Source organism: Diadema antillarum, unplaced genomic scaffold (assembly GCF_040938485.1).
Source record: "Diadema antillarum isolate AM-2024a unplaced genomic scaffold, OU_Dant_1.0 scf00000128, whole genome shotgun sequence".
Taxonomy (NCBI): Eukaryota; Metazoa; Echinodermata; class Echinoidea; order Diadematoida; family Diadematidae; genus Diadema; species Diadema antillarum.
The window spans coordinates 6,312,796-6,334,190 of record NW_027271017.1 but is presented as its reverse complement, the minus strand read 5'-3'; the positions used below and the strand labels follow the sequence as shown (position 1 = coordinate 6,334,190).

Here is a 21,395-nt window from a genome sequence, read left to right as displayed (position 1 = left end):
CTAATCTTGAAGAATCACAGCCTAAAATGTCAAGAAGCACTCTGCAATTGTAGTGCATTTTGTTAATTTTTTTCAATGGCTCAAGAATGTTCATTTTGTCCCAAATTCCGGCAAGAACAGGTTGAATGTAAGTCAGTCATCTACAGATGGTAGAGGATTGAGGAGCCTTGAAATAGCAGGATGATCATGTGATTTCTACACCATCTCAGTAGTAGTCTGTATCTGCTCAGCACACCAGACTTTATAGACAATGAGGGTTTTTTTTTTTGTGCCTTGCAAAATGATATGATCGTCACTTTAATTGAAATCTTGGTAAAACCATGATTACCTTCAGTGATTGGCAAAATGAAGATCTGTAGTGTATTTCTATGCACGCAAAGTCCTCAACTATTAACATGTTGTTATTTGATGCAGGTTAATCTTGTCATAATTGGAGCTGCAGAAGTAGAGTATCAGAGACTCATGCTACCAGAGTATATGTTGGTATCCATGCTGTGTGTCCCACAATCATTTCTAGCTTTTGGATAATTGATCATTCTCCATCCCTCATTCAAGCTTTTGTAAATTTGTATGATATAAAGTAAATTTTAGGTCATAGGACAGTGTTTAAAGTTTGTGATAATCACTTCTGTGCTGCATACTTCATACTTTTCCTTTCCAGCAGTCTTAAACTTTGATACTAGTAATGTGTTTGATAGAAAGAAAGATGGATCCAAAAGATACCCCCCCCCCCAAAAAAAAAGTCTAATCATAGTTTGATTTTCATCATCATCTTGAGATATTTCCAGTATCATTTTGTGATATTTTCAGGACAAGACACACAGATACACGTAACATGACAGAAAAAAAGCATATTGAGGAACAAGGGTCAGGGAGTTTGATAAAAAGCTGTATACCCACCCCCACCCCTTCCCTCAGTGCTCAGCCTTTTTTCCCAAGAGGTAAAATGAAGGTTTGAGTCAGAGCCAAGCAAGATTTATTCATGGTTTCCTGTCTCTATTTTCCCTCTGTCTTTTTTTCCTCTCCCTGGTCCAGGCTGGATCTTAATCACTCTGCAGCAACTGTCGGCAGGTGCAACGTGTCAAGGAGCTCCGCTCTCTCGCCTTCCACCAACGAGGGGATGATGTCGCAGCTCGCTGTTTGGGGTTACTGCCACATGTGACGTTGACTCTGAAGCAAGCAAAACCATCCTTGCGTCCCTGCGTTATAGGGCAGCAAGCAAGCAGCGTGAATGTAGGTGAGATCCTGCGCCGACAATGTGGAATCTCTAGTAACTTTTGAAGACTTGAGTTGGCATTTCTGAGTGATTCAGTGAATTTGGTCAAGACGTGTGATCATGAGCCGAATGAATGGATCCCCCAAGATGGGGACCAAGGTTCACGCTCCGGGAAGCCCCAAGATGGGACGGGAGAGGAGCAGGACTCCTCCAAATCCCTTGAGAGGACAACCGATGAGCAGCCCCAAGCTTGGGCGTTCTGGGAAGGCACACAGCCTGGGAAACATCCACGCCAACAATGAACTCAGCATCGCCGAGCCGCCACCCCCGATTCAGCATGCATCTTCGGGGCCCATCCACAGTAGTTCACATATCCATGCCCCAAGGCCGCTCAAAGCGCCGATGGTGATGGACTCAAGCGAAACAGTGCCTCATCCCTTGGACATTAAACTCATGTCTGGAGGTCCTCCCCGGGCAGGGGATGTCACCCACGTTGGTGCCACCAGGATTCACAGCCTAGGGTATGGCACGGGGAGCGACAGCAGCAGGAGCGCCACGCCCACTCATGCATTCGACAATCACCTTGAGGACAAAGAAGAGATGCGATTGAGGGAGTTGGAGGAGGCACGGGCGCGGGCAGCACAGATGGAAAAAACGATGCGATGGTGGTCGGACTGCACGGCCAACTGGCGGGAAAAGTGGGGCAAGGTGCGTGCAGAGCGCAACAAAGCGCGGGAGGAAGTGAGGCAACTGAGGCTCAAACTGGAAGCAACCATGAAGGAGTGCATCTCTCTAAAGCGGGAGAAACACGGACTACTCTCGGATAATGATCAGCTGCGAACGACGGTCAAGGAGCTCAAGGGTGACGCGGATGGTCCTCACCTAGAGATCAACAACACCAACGAGCAGCCGGAACGGGATGTGGGTGTGATGCAATTGCCACGCGACCTGACTGCCGCCCCGCCAAACGTGGACTTTGTGTCGCAGATCATGCAATCACAGAACATTGTCCAAGAGCCCCCACCGGAGGTGACCCTGTGTGACACCATGAGCCAGACTGACCTGCCGATGTGTAGACCCATGGAGATCCAGACCTCGCCAATGTGGGAAGGAGAGCTGCCCAACGGAGGTCTCCTGGGAGGCCTGGACCTGTCCAGCCGTAGGGGAAGCCAGAGTGGGTCATCCCACAGCTCAAGGGACAGGGACAGCCCGAGCAGGAGGAGCAAGAAGGACATGCCTTCACCTTCGGAGGAGAAAGCTGAACAGAGGGCTTTCATGCTGCAGATGAAACTGGATGAGGCCTCCAAGACAGTCCAAGTTGAACGCCAGTAAGTACATGTTTACCAATCTAGCTAGCAGAATTCTTTATGTGTGTGTGTGTGTGTGTGTGTGTGCAATGGCAACATTGAACTACTAAAGGAAACAGTGACAACTCACATTTGAAACCCAGAGGAGGATGACATAAGGATGCCATTAACTAGGCTAAGAGATCATACTATCATACCCCCACCCAAAATATGCAAAAACACACATGGACCATTCTATGCTGAATGGTTCTCTAGTTAGAGACATATTACATGAAAGCAGCATTAAAAATTGTTGCAAAGGAGCAATTGTTGCATTCTCTTCTTAGGGCATGGCTATCCGCTGCTTCTTCCTGTCGAGGTTGGTGTTTCTTGCCAGCATCTATAGGCATTCATTGCGTGACTGATACACACTCACACACAATAGTGTGTACCTCACGTATGAGTGTCAAATAAACTTACTTCCCCTCATCCACCCCTACCGCAACTGAATAAGATGACAAATTGATTTGATGAGCAGCACACGTGAAAAAAAAAAATGATTGTGTATATAAATATATGTGCTTCCTTGAGGATGTGAGAGGTATTTCAATTATTATTGTAGGCATGATTCATGCTTGTCAAACGGCATTGTAGAAAAACAACATCTTTCTTATGTTGTTATCGCTCTTTGGTTGATGCCATATCTGAAGGACTACAATAGTGGCTACAAGCATCTGAAGGGCCCCCATCATCTATTTTTTAAAACAGAATTAGGCTCTCACCATCTGCCATGTCACAAAATAGACTGTATACAGCAGTAGTTGCTCATGAAGAACTGTTGTCAGTATAGCATACTGAATGAGCTTTTGCGTGTCTGTGTGTGTGATTGTGCATGTGTATATAATGTACATGTATGTCTGGGTGCAACAGTTTGTGTGTGTCTATGAGAATAAAACATGCCAGTTATTAATGTCTGTGCAATGTTTATTAGATTTGCTTGTAGGTCTCTGAAAATGTCTCCCTACAGCAAGGTTGACATGTGTGTATTGACACTGTTGAGGAATTGAGAGAACATCAATTTCATGGCATATTACAAGAGGTAACCTATTATTGTCCATTGCAGGTAGAATATAATCATTATTATTATTTTTTTTTTGGGGGGGAGGGGAGGGGAGGGGAGGGGAGGGTACAGACTCTACAGAACCATAGTATGTTATTTACCATTAGATTCCCACCAAACAGACCAACTACTGTATCTCTGCCCATCCAAAGGTGGACTAGTGCTTTATTGCCTAGCTGCACCCAGGCAAGACATTCATTCAGTCACAGCAAGTTTTGTCCATGTTACCATGGTAACAGGGATATCAACTTGAATACAAATCCATCACAAAATACTGACTGCAAAGCGATCACGCTAACATGCACAACAATTGGCAGTTCATGAAAATTTCAGTATGCCATTCATGAATATAGCCATGTTGTGATACATGCCTTATCTTAAATACAGAAAGTGTCCAAATGATTAGCATCAGTGCTAAAGGATTTGCTACTGTTATGTTTGGTATGCAATTGACAAGACGGAAGTACATTGTTCCAGCACATTCATGAGTGATGCTGAGATACAACCCCTCCCCCCCCCCCCCCCATCCTGTAACTGCCCTTACCAGACCTCAAATCTTGGCACAGATTTCTTTTCCTTCGTCTAAAAATACACCCATATGACCAAGGGGTAGAGGACTGTCGGAAGAGTGTGCCACTTGCTCACTACAATCACTCAAAGGCAACATTTGTCTTCTTAAAGAAGTATTGTCTTAAAAACAACACCAACAACAAGTCTAAGGCACTCAAGTACTGCCAAGCCACATTCCCATACGTGTAAAGATGTGTGAGGCAAATTATCGGGAAGGATTAACAGGTAGCGAAGAGGTTACTTTGTCAGTTGTGAGTTGAAAATGGGGCCTTTCAATGTAGTTCTGTTTGGGTTTTTTTTTGAAAAAAAAATGTATTTCTTAAAATAGACACTTCTGTGATGATTAGAAATGAACATTTAGAGTAAAAAAAAAAATTGACTCTTGGAATGTGATCTTCATTGTTCAGTTGAACTCTGCCATACAGGCAAGAATGTTTCGGAGATAATGATCTCCTCTGAAAGCTTGCTTGGCTATTGTCATTGATTGTTGAGCCTTTCATGAAAGATGGATTATTCATCTAGTGATGAATGATGTCTTTTGTTCCCCTTTTCTCTTTCTCTCCCTTATGCTCTCTGTGAGTTAATGTGTATGTGCATGTGTGTTCCTGTGTGTATGTATGTTGGGTTTTTTTGTGTGTGTGTACAGGATAAGTATTGTATATATTTGAATGTACTCGATCTCACCACTTGGCAGAGTTTGCACCTGCTTTATTGTGCTAATTGTGCCCTGCCTCAATTTTTCAGTGTTGTTGTTTTAAAGGGAGGATTCAGTGACTTTGATGGCTATTAAATCTACTTGTTTTTCTTCCTTTTTGCCAAGTAATGTGAATGTGTGTGTGCATACTTGCCAACTCTATCGCATTTGGCGGTAGAGTACCGCTTTTGAAAGATTTCAAGCTACAGCTGTAATACGGCTGCTTGCGTAGGCAGCATGGATTCTACCACTTTCTCAAATGAAAATGTTGGCAAGTATGGTGTGTGTATGTCACAAGCTTGAATTGAGAAGGTGAAAAAATCACAGCAATATTTTGTTTTTCTGATAGTTTGCCTCTCAGATAGGGTTGTTTTGGAGGCTCTGATATAAATAGTATACAATGTGTAGATGGAAAAGGTTACAAGATTTATCAATTTGCCCCGTAACTTAAAGAATATTGCCGCTTTTATGACACTGTCAGAATCTTTTGATTCTGTACATGTGGACATGCACATGTCAGCTTATGTTATGCAGTTCATCGATAACAAGATACAAACATAAATTACTCCAGAGTTTTCGTGTTATCGAAGCGGTCGGCATGGCAATGCCATTCTGATGTGAGTCATTTTGATTTCAGTTCACTTCAATTACTTTTGATTTCCCAGAGAGAAGGACACCCTCCATCAGACAATCAACAAGTTGGAGCAGGAGGTCACCGCCCTTAAGATCAGGAACGCAGACTTGCAGGAGGCTAAGGACGCAGCACTCAGAGAGGTATTATGACAAGTTTCATTTTCTTACCATATAGAGGGTCTCTTTTCAGTCCCATGTATTTCTTTTGAGGTCAATAATCTCCTTTATCACTCCCCTCAGAATGGCAAGTTCTCCCATTATCATTTCATACTCTTTCATTTGAAGTACTAAGTAGGAGGAGCAAGGGCTCAGTATAAGATCACTCTTTTAGTAATCCTTCAAGGAAATTAACCTGACCTCAGCAGCGGAAATACACTCTGATGAAAATCACACACACACACACACACAAAATACATATCAGTGAAATGTATTATGCACAGGAAGAAATGTGGGTATGAGGGTGAAGATGTTGATATGGCATATCACAATTCAAAAAAAAATGTTAAAATTCTCACATTCCCACCTTAATTTCTGATATTTGGTGGTAATTTGGGCATCAATAACGGTGATGATAATCCTTTGTTCCCAATACTGCAGCAATCAAATCTTGTTTTGTTACTGAGCAGCTAGAATGTTGTACCAATTTGAAGGTTGTTCATTTGCTTGAAACATAGGCGGTTGCTATAGAAGTGCATGACATGCAAGCATTAATTTATTCAGCCCCATTCAATATGTGATAAGCCGGCATGATATGACATCAATAATTGCAGTGATGCGAGCGACTGAATCCTGGCAGCTGCAGACCCACAGACAGTACCATTGCAGAGCTCACATGAATGAGTTTGGTGAATGTGGTTGAGCGTTGTTGGCATAGGTAGTTTTGGATGTCTCAGCACGTACAAATGGTGCACAGTGCAGTGCACTTGATAGTAGATAAGATAACACCCCGAAACTCCTTCTAGCTTGGAGTTCGTTGCTCTGTGACGCCGCTGATGTCATGCACGCAAGCTGGCATAATGACGGTTAGTCAGCGCTAAAAATGGCCTCTTCTTTAAACCGTTTGGAGCAATCGAATATTCATGATGTAATATAACTGTATGAGGAAGAACTTTAGCAAGTCCTCATGGCGATGTGAGCAGACCATATAGTACGCTATACAAAGCCATGCTCATACTTCCAGAAATCACATACTGCAGAAGAAACATGGTAAAGTGAGATGGATAACGGATAAACTTGAACGTTGTCAGCAACATGCTTTTAATTATTCGAAATTCAACTGGCTCATATTCTTGGTGTAAACTGGGCCTACATAACATCAAAATCATACATGCATGTAGTCAAACAACAAGCAACTATAGGGGAAGTATTATCACCATATAAGTACTTCTGTCATCACCTAAACCACAGTAATAGTCATAACTACCATTAACTTCATCATCATTGACTCTATGACAATAATCATCATTATCGTCAAAAACACAATTACCTTTGTATTGGTTGTCATCAATACGTGTGCTGTCATCATTATCCCTGTCATATTTTGTCAACATCGTCACAATCAGTAATGCCTTCATTATCCTTGTCCTTTTTCTTACCATCCTAAACATCTCATTGTGATTTACATCTGATTCCTTATCGTCATCACCATCACCACTTATCATCTTTACATCATCATCATTATTGTCATCATTACCATCAGCATCAGCATCATCAGCATCATCAGCATCATCATCATCATCAGCATCATCATCATCATTCTCGTCATTGTCATCATCATCGTCAGAACAGCCACCATCCACAGCAGTACCTGTCCTTTTCTCTCTTTGGGTTCATCCCTGTCAAATTATTTTCATCAACGTCTCTTTCCCATGGCTGATGCAAGGGCTGTCACCACACATTCGCCAGGCACCAATCTGCTGCATTTATAGCCATTTCCTAACCTTTGCTGCGACCTCTACAGCAGGAATAAAATGTCGCTTTACCATCCCAGTTCTTTCCCTTGTCACTGCACGTCAGTCGGGTCATTATCCTTGCTTGTGTCCTTTCTATTAAACCCGATTAGGGCTTTACACAGATGCTACCTACAAAATTTCAAATGTTGTTTTCCAGTTTCTGTCATCTGCTATACTGACCTCAGGGACAAAAATAACATAATTGATATTAGAAGAAGAAAAATTAGGAACCTAGAAAATTCAAGCTGAAAAGAAAACATGGCTACATCATGGACTATGGTAAGATGTAAGATAAAAGATGATATTGAAATGTTAAGCATTTTGCAAGGATCATTTCCAGAATGTCCCTAGATGCCCACAATTTAGAGCCATAAAGAAGACAACAACAAACAAATTCCTCTTTGGTTGATGTGACTGTTTCAGGGATGCACTTTTCAGGATGATGTGTATCATTTTCAGTAATTATCACGTGACATTTTTTTTTTATTAGCATGTGAGTTAGAAAGATCGCTTCTATTAAAAGCTACAACAGCTGTATCTGCTACTGATTTATGTTAGTCTCAAAAAGAAATGAATACTTATAATAGATGAAAGACAGCTGTGAAAACAAGTAGCAAACTCCCTGAATAGTACTACAATTTTTAGCCTAATTTGCTGTAACCATTCCTGTCAATTGTCATGAAACCCTCATTACATCATATTGATCTGGCCTTACTTGAGTGAATTATACAAAGAGTTTGGGGTACATAAAATGTAGTCAAACAGTAAATATTGAATGGGAGGAGTCTACATAAGATAGTCAAACCCTTGACTCCTATCAAAAATTCAAATATAAAACTTAATTTTCTATATCATTATCTTATTGGAACAAGTCAAGGAGCTTGTGTGCAAGTAAAATTCAGACAGAAAATGGCCTCAAATCCTGGACCTTAATAGTCAAATACCTGATTAATATTTTTATTTCCTCAAATATGTAATTTGATTGTGCCAATTCAAGATGTCATGTTTCTGTAGATACTTTTTTTGTACATGGTCTCTGTTTAGATTTTATCATGTTGTGTTCCTTTCAGCCCCTTATCAAACATCGGGGAAGTTGCATAATGCAGCAAATTTTTTTTTCTTTTTTAAACTCCAGATTCCCTACCAACACTACATCGTTGCTTTCACTTCCATTTGCCGTGCGCATTCAATTCCTGACTGTGCACTTGAATGCCAGCCACTTAAAGAAAATGTTACTGTCTTTGGTTTTGGTTTTTATACCCGTACATGAAACATCCATGTTTCGCTGCACAGACCAGTATGAAATGCTCAAGGGGAAATATTGATGGTCCTTGTCGGAGCTGGAGAGTGCTGTATCTCATTAGGTTCCCATATCAAATTACTTGTCATGCGGCCATGTCTCATGGTAAGATTTATTTAGCAACACTTAAGTATAAAAGCACGAAGGGGGGGGGGGGACTCTAAAAGGTAGTGGGGTAGAGATGGTGGGGGGAGAGTGAAAGTCAGCATAACAGGTGGAAGGAATAGGCTGGTCACTGTCATGTTCTCGTGTTACACTATTACTCATCCTCTACCTCACCACAGGTTCACGTGACCCAGAACCCATTCACACCTGAAAAATATTGGCGCTTCTCTGATGTGAAAGTACTTAATTGCACCAGGGAGGTGTCACCTCCCTGATTGCACACACACACACACACACATGAAGAATAATTTACATAATGTGCTTCTTCAGAATTATGTCTTCGTTATTCTGTGCTGCTTTTCAGCTTCCAAAACACAACAGCTCTAAATTGTTTACCATTACGGATAGATTTATTCTCACATTCAACATTGTCATGACAGTTGGTAACCGTGATTGCCTGTGATGTTGATATTGTTTGAAATGGTAGGTCCAGAGAGGGTAGAGGGAAAGACTGGTTTTTGAATAAAGGTGTCAGTGCTCACGCAAGGTATATGAGCAATGTTTTACACATAGCTACTGTATCTAGCTTTTTTTTTCTAAGCGAGTCCTCAAAGAAATGGATGCATCAACCTGCTGACCTTTTGACCCCACTGAAATCCTCCACTTGAAGCTCACCTGAGTCAATTATATGCAGAGAAGCCATGTTTGTTATTTTTTTTTTCAGTTCCTTCCATCCATCCATCCATCCATCCATCAATAATCATTTGATGTAACCTTTCAAGAGTGATATGAGGTATTGTGTAACATATCATGACAAAATGTTCTCGGAGTATCAAGTTTAAAGTTCGAAGGCCAAGGTCAGAGGCTAAACTCTCACCTTTCAGGCAATAATTCACTCAAGCATTCAGTGTAATTCATATGCCCGTGGTGTATGAATGAGCCATGGTGAAACAGCTTTCCAGTTTGATCTGAAATCAAACTAGTTCTCAAGACGCATACCTTGAAACAGGACAGTAACTCTGAGCCACAACAAAATGTGGCTCTCGTAGAAGATAATTGTCAAAAGTTCAAGTTAGATGTTTGAAGTTTTATTGTAGATCAGTAGCAGTCTTAGATACTCTGTTGTTGCATAATATTGATGCAACTTTTGCAGTCATAGAGAGTGCAAAAAAAAAAGAGAAGATGTATGTGTCCATCAGTGTCTTAGCACAAAATTTAGAGCATGCAAAGTAAACCAAACATGTACACAGTGTACGAATATAATTTTACATAAATAAGCATGAATGTTCACTCACATGCCTGCTACAATTAAATTTGAATAAAGTTGGTTCAGTTATGCTATTCAAAAAGCGATGTCCATTTCATTAATACTGTCACAGATTTCATATGTATCTTTTTCTTCATCTGTAAGGTTCAGAATTAGCTCCATCATAACAAGACTTTTGGTACAACTGTCTTCATTGTAAAGTAATTTCAACCATAGACTTCATTCATAATGATTTTGCCACCTGAACAGGTGCTTCATGTTTTTTTTTAAATAATTGTGATTTTGCCTTGATTGTTATATATGCAGCAAGAGTGCTCTGTATTTGGACAATAATGTTTTGACCAGTGACTTCTACTTTTAGCATAAAGATACTGCAGAACTTAAAATTAATATAATTACATATAACTATCCTGACTGGGAAGCTTTGGTATACAGCATTGAAAGGCACTCCAGTACACTACTTCCTACAACTTTTGATTATTTTTTTTTCAATATACTTGCAAGAAAGTGCTCCAACGACAGATGTTAGTTTTCATGTGTGAATCGGGTTTGGAGGGTTTGTCACATTTTCCTTTCCTCATTGCTCTTTCCGTGTCACTAAATCATTGTTTTGTTTTGTTATTTTGGAGGTTCCTTTTTTTTTTTTTCCTCCCAGGCTTGCAATTACTGTATGTCAGGTGTCTTTCATTGCAGTCATGATAGCATGTATTCTTCTTCTATCGAGGGGTGTCTGCAATGAAGATTTTCTCAGATAGGTCTCAGATGCTATTTTAATTTTCAGGGATGAGTTCATGAGTCACCCATGAGGGGAGAAAAAAAAATTGAGAGAGAAAGAGCACAAGAAGAAAAAAAAAAGAGAGAAGAATATCACACCCCATTACAGTCTTGGTGAACATGCATCATGTTGCGTGCACATCAAAGTCAGGCCAGGGATCCAAGTGGCAGGGCATGAGGCTTAGTTTGGATGAGTTCGATGCATCGTTCTGCTCATCATTCTTTCAGTCTTCCATTTGTTTCTCCTTGTCTGTCTGTCTGTTTGTCTGTTTATTTGTCTGTTCATTCCGTCATGAGTCAGGCTGCAAAATTTCGACCCACATTTAGCAGCTGTAATTTGGAGAGCAGTAAAAATGCAGATTAACTTTCGAGAAACTTTGAGAAGTGGGGGGGGGGGTGTCGTCATTTGCGGGAGAGAAAGGGAAAAAAGATATAAGGGAGAAAGAAAAAGAGGAATTCTTCTTCTCCACCTTAAAGTTTCAGTTTGTGTCCAGAATATGATGAGTTTAAAATTTTCACTTCTTGATGGAAGAGGGGTTAAAGCTCAGGCAGACCTACTTATTCATGCAGCCGGTCACTGCACGGACGAAATCTGATCACGCCTTGGTCCTGATTGAGATGTGATCTGACTTTAAGAGAGCAGAGATTGTGAGTTTGATAGTGATTGTGGCTGACGTCATGTCACATTTTTTTTTTGAAGCCATCTTGGACCTGCAGCTCGATATGCCAGAGAGGGCGTGGAATATGACAGTTCTAATGATGGTTTAATTTTCAATTCCCTTCCTCTTTCCCTAATTTTGTTGATGGCTTTAATTGTTTTCATGCGTTGAGAAAATTAGTGGAATATTTTCACCATAACAGAGAAATAGATTGACAAGATTTGAATAAAAATGAAATGACAGAGAACAAACAATTTATGCTACAGAAGACTAATATGTTTCAGTCTTTTCCTTTATGTCTCTCCCCTACTTTGTCTCCCAAAATTTCAGCTGCAACTGTTGAAGGCGTCCCACCAGCACGAACTGGGGAGGATCACCAACGATCTGGAGGATGAAGCGAGCACAAGGAACCACATGGACAAGAGACTGGGGGCTCTGCGAAAGGAGGTACTGGTAGTGACCTGTCTACTACAAAGACCCCAGAGGAGGAAGGAGGCCATGTGTCCCCAGAAATGTGTAGCGCAGATGCAATTATTCCCCACATGATTAGGGTTCACACACTTGCTACTACTCCAAGACACCCCTATATACCCTCCCACCCCCACCCCCTTTCCTCTCTCACCCCTTTGCACCATCCCTTTAAACCTCCACCTTACTCTCATTCACTAATCTCATCCACTCGCATTATTTCCTTTTCCCCCTTTTCTCTGCTTTTTCACCTGTTTCTTCACCCATACCAACCCAATATGCTCATATTCCTCCCCTTTCCACCCCAATCCACCCTTTCCCCCGAAACCTCCCATCTCTATCCACCTTTTCCTCCTCCTCCTCCCCCCGCCTTTTCCCCTCCCTTTCCAACCCCATCCACCCTCATATTCTCCCTCTTCTCCCATCTATACCTCACATTTTTCAACCCATTCCACACCCCTTCAAAACCATTCCCTCTTCCAATCTTCAATCCAGTCCCACCCACACCCTCAAAAGAGATTTATACCACTTGGTCAACTATCATCCAGAATGATCAAACTTCCCAGTCCCCACCAATCTTGTCTTAAATGTACTTGAATGGGAAATTCTGATTTTCTTTTATACTTTAATGGTATTATGTTTGTCTCAAATGGCTATGTTGCTTGGTTTCAACTTTGAAGCCACATGTAGATTAGGAACCATTGTTAACTTTTCTTATACACTGAAACCAGTAGGTTCACTGGAAAAGGCAAACGATTTATTCTCAAAATTTTTAGTTATCTAACTCTAGACTCATGAAACTTGACCTGATGCCATTATACTACCTGTTATTAGAAGAAGCTCAGTCTGAACCAAAGTACGTGCATTGGCAACTTCTTGGCAGAAAAGGCATTTATGGCACAACACTGTACCTGCTTATATTTGAGAAGGTCATGGCCATTGGTTCACCCATATAAAGGAGTTGAAAACAGAAGCTCATATTGAGAGATGTTGATATGAAGCCCTGTCGAAAGATTCAGACTTCAAACCCGATGTATGCAACATGTTCCATTTCGCTCGCGCCGCTTCAAGGCAGAACAGAGAGCCAGGGCAAGTGAAACATGCCAGGTACCTGGGAGTGATAATTGAATGAAAACATTCTCACATTCTCCTTTCAGCCCCCCTCCTCCTCCTCCCCCCCCCCCCCCCTCCCCCACCCACCTCCAGCAGCAAATCCTGCATTCTAATTTCTCCGGCATTGCCTCAGAAGGGGAATCTCAGCTAGTCAGGGCCACTGAATTCAATTCATCAAAAACCTGATGACCCCGGGCTAATAACATTCATCTCCATCTGCAAAAGCTTCTGGAAGCAGCAAATAAAGATTGTGGATTGAGCTCTATCGTTACATTGCTGGAGAGGTTCTATCTGAGCTCAATATCATGGGGTGGGGGGGGGGGGGGGGGGGGAGGTGTACCAAAGGGATCCTAAAGGGCAAGGGTATTGGTGTACTCAGCCTTGTGCTTTGTGAATTATTTTTGTGTAGTACCATGAAACTCTCAATTTCAGTGTCTGTAGCCATGAGCTGCAACTGCACTTTTCCGTTGGATGTATAATTTAGGGGAGACTGGATGCTGGGAAAGATGTGAAGCAATTAGAATTCTACTGGCTTGATTAAGAGTAAAGTAGACATTACTGTCCATCTGGGTTCAGCCAGCATGTAATTGCACATAAAAAATGTCTAATCTAGTCAATATATTTGTGCTATTCATTGTTATTTGTTTTGTGTCTCTAAAAAGTAATGAATTTTGTCTGGGTATGCCAGTGCAGCAATTATGAAAGATTGTGTTTGCTTGTTTTTTGCAATCTGATATTACAGACACTTCTAGCTTAAGTATGACAATCAATTGTGTGAGTGAGTGTGTGTGTGTCTGTTTGTTTGTTTGTATGTATGTGTTTATCATTTTGTTAAAGACTGGGAGGTCATAAAAAGAATAGGCTCAAAGTGGCTTGTAATGAAAATTGAGTTGAAAGGACTCTATTTCATTTGCTATATATACCATATTTGATATTCATACTTTATTTGCTGCACAGTTTTTGTTTAAGTATTGTAGTATGAGAACACAGAAAACTTTTTTTTGCAAGGTTACTAGGAGGTATTGTTGGCCCTAAAAAGGATATAAATGGATACTTTAATAGAGAGCACGTTACTTTTAATCTGCCAAACTCTGAAATATATTGTGAGTAATAATTTGGCTATTAAAAGAAAAAGAAGAAGAATGAATTTGCAGCCTATAGCTGAAGTTTCGTGAAAATCATTACAGGGCAACAGTATATTGGAATAAGCATGGCGAGCAACAATGAGTGATGTTTGAGCAAAATTGGAATGAAATGTTGCTCTCACAAATCCTGTTTTTTGGTTTCCTTTTTCTGGCCAGCTGGAGCGGTTGCAGGCGGAGAACGCGGCGGAGTGGGGCAAGAGGGAGCGTCTGGAGACGGAGAAGCTGAACCTGGAACGGGAGAACAAGAAGCAGAAGGCGGAGATCGACGACCTCCAGGAGACCATCTCCACCCGCAGCAAGCAGACCACCATCGAGCTGGAGAACACCATCAAGAACCTGCAGGAGGACCTCAAGGTCAAGACCATGGTAAGCTGGTGGGCTGGTGGACTAGACAAGTCGGGTGGGCATACCAAAAGTGCCCGAAAAATGTCAGACTTCAACAAATTCATGGGTTATTCAAATTCATGAAAGGGCAATTTGTCAATCAGTTGCAAATTATGGGTTGTTTCGTACTTAGTGATCACTGTGCATCGTTTCTCGTGTGACTGGGTCTGTAGAGAGACAGACAAACAAACCTAATGACCAAGTAATGAACAGATAACCCAAAATGAAAATGTGGTTCTTAAACACATAATACTTGCATACATACTTACATACATACATAAACACTTATATGTATACAACCCCCACATGTGTACACGCACATAACATGCACATACAGCTGTACTACAAGGGGAAAAAAAGAAAAAAAGAGAAATTTCATATCTTTATGTCTGTAATCAGATCTCCATTTGACATACCCAAGACAAGACATATGTGCACCACAGGCAGCATTCTTTATCATGATTACCGAGATGGAAAATATGAGTAAAATACATGTAGTCTGTTTCAATCAAAAACTTTCATGAGTTAAATTAGACTGCATGGCAGCACATTTTATTTGAGTGATGAGTACACTGTATTCTGCTGGGAGCTTTGCTGCTCATACCCCTCCCTACAAATGAGCCACTTCCCATGTTACTGGGCTTGGCGTGCCTCCAATTAATGGCAGCACATGAAATGAATTTAGAACTACATAATCGCAATGTCAGTGATGTGTCATAGTGGTGTTTTAAGCTATTAACCCTCAGCTTCTTGGAACCAGGTGTAGCATATATTGAATCTGATTGGCACTGCCATGTCACGAAAGCAAAAGGCTTAAAGGGAAATTCCATTATGATATTACATTTGTATGTTGCTATGCATGAAAACAGAAAAATTAGAGGAGAAAATCTTGGGGAGAAAATGGGACATATAAAAAAGAAAAATATGAATTGTTAAAGTTTAGAGAGTGAGACAAAATGGCAGCTGTGTGTGATGCTGTAAATGTTGAGCTGCCCTACAATGTTTTTTACCAGGATTTCTCGTATTTTGCTTATTTCTCAAATATTTTGGCACAGATGGAACTTATCTGCTGAGGTGGACATGCAAAAACATATTGCTCTTCTTGTATATCAAGAACAGGTCTGAAGAAAAAAATCAGGAGAGAAATTAAAATTGATGAATTTTTGTGAACAAACCGAACAGAGAGATGTCCAATGCATACATCACAAAGACTTGCCAGTTTGCCTTACTTTCTAAACTTTGCAGATGAAAACCTTTTTTTTTTGTACGTGTCTGATTTTTATTCTCCAAAATATTTTCACTGAACTAAGTCTTCAATTTTTCTGTTTTCAAACTAAGCAAGGCAATTTTAGGATAAAATTTCCCTATGGTAGTAGAGACAAGTGAGGTATAGACTACATTTTATACTAGATTTTTTTAATGAAATGATTTTGACCAGTCAGCAAGTTGAGGTACCTACTTTTGAAACTCTTATTACGATGAAGTGGGTTCATCAACTTGATAATACACATGTGGTAGATCACTCAGGTTGTGTCTGTTGCGTGGGTTGAGTTCCCTTGAGCAGTCACTATGCCATCAAATTTGAAGTGTGGCAGGGAAGTGTTGATGATCTTGGAATGACTCAGTGGGGTTTTGAACCCATTACTGCTAGATATATCGGTAGGGGTGCAGAGAATCGGAAGAGGGTAACTGCCACCAAGAGTTAAAGCCAAAACATAGTGCTCAGAAGGGCTCAAAATTCATCTTCCACCATTTGGAACTTGCTTATAATATATCAGATGGGTCTACCGAGAAACCTTTGCTGGTTGATGCGATTTCCCGCGATATTGAGTTGTTTTGGAGTATTTTGAGATCAAGATTGTAACATAATTTAGATCATAGTACACAACTTTTATTCCTGAAGAGCCCTCCCCATTCAGTAGTAGGTAGGTAAAACCTTAAGTGATGATCAGTCGTGGCCTAGCAATAGTATTTTCCTTCAAGCTACATGCGATTCACTCTAGGGGAGAAGTTCAGTGAAACTGCTGTGGCACAATTTGTCAATAATTGATAATTGATTTTTTTTCTTTAATGCTTAACTTAAATTAACCACGATCAGGTATGCTCTAAGATTGTAGTACTTCCGGCAAGCTTTTTTGATTATTAAACATTTCCCATTTCTGTGGTTACCCAACTGAAATTGTGTTATTACAGCATTATTTTCCACATTTCTTTCATATGCATTTGTGTACATGTACATTTTGGTGTATGAGAACTATGTTTTCACAGAAGTCTAGTCTGTCACTGCTGTCAACAGCTGTACCACGTAAGATGAAGAGATTTGAAGAGTAATGGCGCGTTTACACAGAGCACGGTATGGGCAACAGGCTGGGTTTTTGATATGGTATGCCAAAAGGAACCATGTCTGGTTCTATTAAAAAAGAATCAGTAATTCGGTACAAAATCACCTAAAATGTCATTCTTATGTCAAAATCAAGAGCAACAAAATCAACCGTAGAAGATTAAATCTGTAACAAAATTATTTACAATAACGGGAGAGTGATATCGTAACAGAATTAGACATGGTTCCCTTTGGCGCGCTATAGCAAAAAACCCGTTCCGTGACCAGTGCCGGATTTGGTGTAAACGCAGTTTAGGGTCAGAAGGGTTAAACCTTTTTGTATACCCAGGCACATTACTTAACCTGCCAAGTTCTTTCATCGGCATTCAGTAATCCCTTCAAACTTGACCTAGTTGTAATGCTAGCAAGCTCACTCATCAGATGCAGCAATAGTGCCTCAAAACTGTCCTACAGGAAGGTCATGGTGACACAATAAGGATTAAGGGGATTATGTAATCTCTTTTCATTGGCAATTAGATTTCAGAAATCTGTGCTATTATGCAGAGAAAGAGAGAGTGACAGCACTGCAGCATTCGTGCCAAACAGCAGACATTGGACATGACAGTAAGAGTTGATTACTGGCTGTGTCCATCAACTCACTTCTGGCACAGAATTAAGGTTTCCGAACAACTTTTATGCAGTTTTGGGCAGGTGATAAATGCAAAGCTGTTTTGATTATTGGGTTGAAAAGGGTTAATGTATCTCTAAAAGGCCCCAAAAAAGTGCGATCGCAAACAGCTTTTTATAGAGTTGATAAATGTAAAGTCATTTTGAAATGCATTTATAGCTCGGACCTGCTCACTTCACGCCAACCACTGTCAACTATACATCTCCACTCCTCAGGTCAAACTGTACAATGGAGCTGCACAGTGACAAGGCCTCCCAATTGACTCACGACAGATAAATACAACAACTTGAGAAAAGGGATCCAAAAGGTGTTTGCGAACGCATTTTGATAGTGGGTATCGAAACATGTTTAAAGCATGGGAAAGTTGATAAACCCAGCCACTGACCTGCAACAAAGTTGCTTTAAAGGTAACGGTTATAAAAGATTTTGTTTGCAATTCAACTCCGTGTTGCCCCCAAATTAGACAAAGAGACTATACATTTCAATCTTTAAATTTCCTTTCCACATTGGATGCATTCTGACAAATTCTATCTAAGTGGCAGTGTATCTACAATGTGTCTACAATACTGGACAGACATTGCTTCTCCCCAAAACAACTTTCCACTCAGTTTGAGTGCTCCTTACAAGCAATGCTATCCACAGCCCGCTGTACATGACTGTACAGCAAAGCTAAATATTAGTGCAGAAAAAAACATAGGAGAATTTTGATGTGTCATCGCAGCATATCGCAGCTGCCCCAGTGCTCTGGGCAGACTTATCTGTTTATTCCACTTTCAGGCAGCATGTAGATCCCGTACAGTGCGGATCGAGGGAAATGGGTAAATTTGGTGACCTCCCAGCCGTAAGTTGTGGAGCACCTCGGGGAGTGTGTGTGTGCCAGTGTCCAGGCAAGCCCAAACATCTGTGAGGGACACGCACCACTCCAAGGGGCCTTAGTCAAATTAAGTGACATAGGCATGCCTCACTGAGGAAACGTGAGTGTCTTATCACTCCAGCAAGACTTCATTCCCGGAGAAGCCGGGAATTCCAAAAACTAACTGAAGGAAGAGTTCTGATTCATGAGAAAATCGGGAAGTCCTTAATGTCTGTTAAAAGTTCTTCTCCGATAACGCAATACTCGCATACCATGGTCGTATAAAGATTTTTACTATTGACACATTTCGGCCTTGTAAAATGTGACCAGGTCTGAGTTTGTATCTACAGTATTTGGCAGACATGTTGAAGCAGTGTTACATAAGTTTTTATTCCATTGTCGGCCCTGTGCAAAGTGACATGGAAACTTGCAGATATTTCATGGAGTTGTACTAGAAGATTTAAAAAAGATAGAATAGAGAATCGATTAAAAAAAAGAGAATATAACTTGTATCATGAATTGTTTTTCTATTAGCATTAGTATGCTGTTTGGTCTCCTGTGGTTGACAGCCCTACCTTATGCCACAACTGTAGTATTGACTCAAAATCCTAAACTAGATACTGGTTAACTGAACTTTGTAGGTGTAGTAACCCTACATAGGCATTAATCAATCACATAGGGTTTTTCAAGAAATTACATTTAATCACTCGATTCACCAATGAGAAAAAAGTTCCTTTGTTAGCACACCTCAAGTTTTGGAGCTCATAGAAAAAAAAAATGATGTCACATAATTCCAAAACATAACTTGTCCTTATTTGCAGGCTGTGTATGAAAACTTTCTCGGTGTGTTTTGGATTATGTTTTGTGTTTTCCAACAATGCAACTGGTAGACCAACAAAATTTAGCAGTACTCTGTAGAGAGCTTCAGTAGTCAGAAGTATTATGCGGTAGAAACATTCACATAGCTGAGAACCCCCCCCCCCCCTTCACCCCAGACTTCAGGAAACATTCCTCAGACGTGATCGCGTGTGGTCCCAGAGTTCTATCGGTTGCCCATTTAATGCTCCTCTCTCAAAACGTGACTGTGTGTCATTTGCTTTATTCGTGATTGCCGTGGCAAATTTTTTGCACCGTCGATACTTTTAGCTCTCGTAGATTGGTTTATACTGCTCTGAGAGAGGGAAAGGGGGGGGGGGGGGTATTCTGCATTTATGATGGAAGTGAGACAGTAGAGTTTCCCCTGCTGATGAGTTACATGCAGATAGGTTAGATTGTTAGATTGACGGGAAGGATGTCATAAGTCACTGTGTTATGAAATAGATTGTAGATGTTGATTGCTGGGGGTGGGGTGGGGTAAAGGGAGAGATGGTTATCTTAAGTTGTGTTCAATATTTTTTATATAACTAGGGAAAGAAATAAGAGATTGCCACTCAGAACAATGTGACAAAGTGTGATCCAAACAAGATAGGTGTGTTGGGGGTGTTTAAAGCACAACTTTATCAACTGTGAATTTGCTGTCTCAGAGGATAATTATATTCCAAACAGGTGGATATAAGGCAAGCGTTATGATTATGTGTCCTTCCAAATCAAAGTATGGAAAAGAAAGCCCACAACTGAAGAAGTGCTATATAGTATTTGAAATAGCAGTAGTGCATCTGTGTCATACCTCTACATCTCCTGAAGTATATTTTTTTGCAATATTATACAGCAGATATATTTTTTTTTTTTGCGATATATTTTTGCGATATTATACACTATGGCAGATAAATTGTATGAAATTGTATGAACCATATCACCTATCATTGGGTGAATAGACAAATAAGGAAAGTGTATCATTATACAATGATGAGAAGCTGAATTTTTCTGCTGGGTTTGCTGTCTCAAAGCATTGAAGCAATCGCAGCTCCAGTCATTACAAGTGGGAGCTTGGAGTCCGAAAAGTGACAGCGCATTTTGGAGCATGACTTGTTTCGTAAAGTGGCCAACTCTAGTCAACAAGGAAACTAGCAGGTGTCTCAGTCTCAGCATGGAGTGTAAACATGGGACGGAGGGACGTGGTGTGCTGCAAGACCATGGTAATTGAACTTGTCCAGTTGGCACAGATACCCCAGGCTGCGAAGACCTTGTAGTCCAGGAAACGTCGAAATTGGGATCATTAATGACTTTTCCTCCATCAATTCAACGACTTCCGTTTCACTTTTTTTTTTCTCCCCCTCGAGGAAGGGTTTTCTCGTCTCCCTTGGAAGGCAATGATTGGATTGTCATGTGTGGTGAGGTGGGCAGGGGATGGAAATGCCAGTGACAGGGTTTGAGCAAACCGTGGATGATTGAATTGTTTCATGGGCCGATATGACTCTTGAATGATGGGATGTAGGGGGAAGGAGTTAGGGGTCAATGAGAATAGATAATGAAGTCAGAGTATGGGTTCATAGGGGAGACAGAAATAGCAAGAGAGTATAGTAAACACACACGTGTATGTCGCCTAATTGCAACTTCTTGTTATTATTATTATCATTGCTGCAACAGTTGTAATTATCATTATCATTATCATTGTTATTATTATTATTATTATTATTATTGGTAGTAGTAGTAGTAGTAGTAGTAGTATCATCATCATCATTATTGTTATTCATTATCTTTATCATCATTATTTCATTCTAATTGTCATTCAATGTTGGTACTACTCTAACTACTACTGCAACTATTGCTATTACTACTACGTAGCTTAACTACTTTCATAACAATTTCTATTTTTGCCAGGGACTTGGCAGTCTTTTTTTTTTATGCCTCCGCCACGAAGTGGTGCCGGAGGCATTATGTTTTCGGGTTGTCCGTCCGTCCGTCCGTC

General features: G+C 40.7%; 1 protein-coding gene and 1 long non-coding RNA gene across 2 annotated transcripts in view; both read left to right on the top strand.

Annotated features, from left to right (window-relative positions):
- LOC139720441 (uncharacterized) overlaps window positions 1–1,169 on the top strand; it is a 36,662-nt gene extending 35,493 nt beyond the window's left edge. The window contains exon 3 of the long non-coding RNA XR_011710166.1: window positions 1,036–1,169. This is a non-coding gene — a long non-coding RNA (uncharacterized lncRNA). The remainder of the gene's footprint in view (window positions 1–1,035) is intronic.
- Window positions 1,170–1,306: 137 nt separating this feature from the next.
- Window positions 1,307–21,395, top strand: part of LOC139720440 (coiled-coil domain-containing protein 102A-like) — a 35,331-nt gene continuing 15,242 nt past the window's right edge. The window contains exons 1-4 of the mRNA XM_071631800.1: window positions 1,307–2,544; window positions 5,552–5,660; window positions 11,907–12,023; window positions 14,459–14,668. Of these exons, the coding sequence (XP_071487901.1) occupies window positions 1,337–2,544; window positions 5,552–5,660; window positions 11,907–12,023; window positions 14,459–14,668 (1,644 nt within the window). The 5' untranslated portion in view covers window positions 1,307–1,336. The remainder of the gene's footprint in view (window positions 2,545–5,551; window positions 5,661–11,906; window positions 12,024–14,458; window positions 14,669–21,395) is intronic.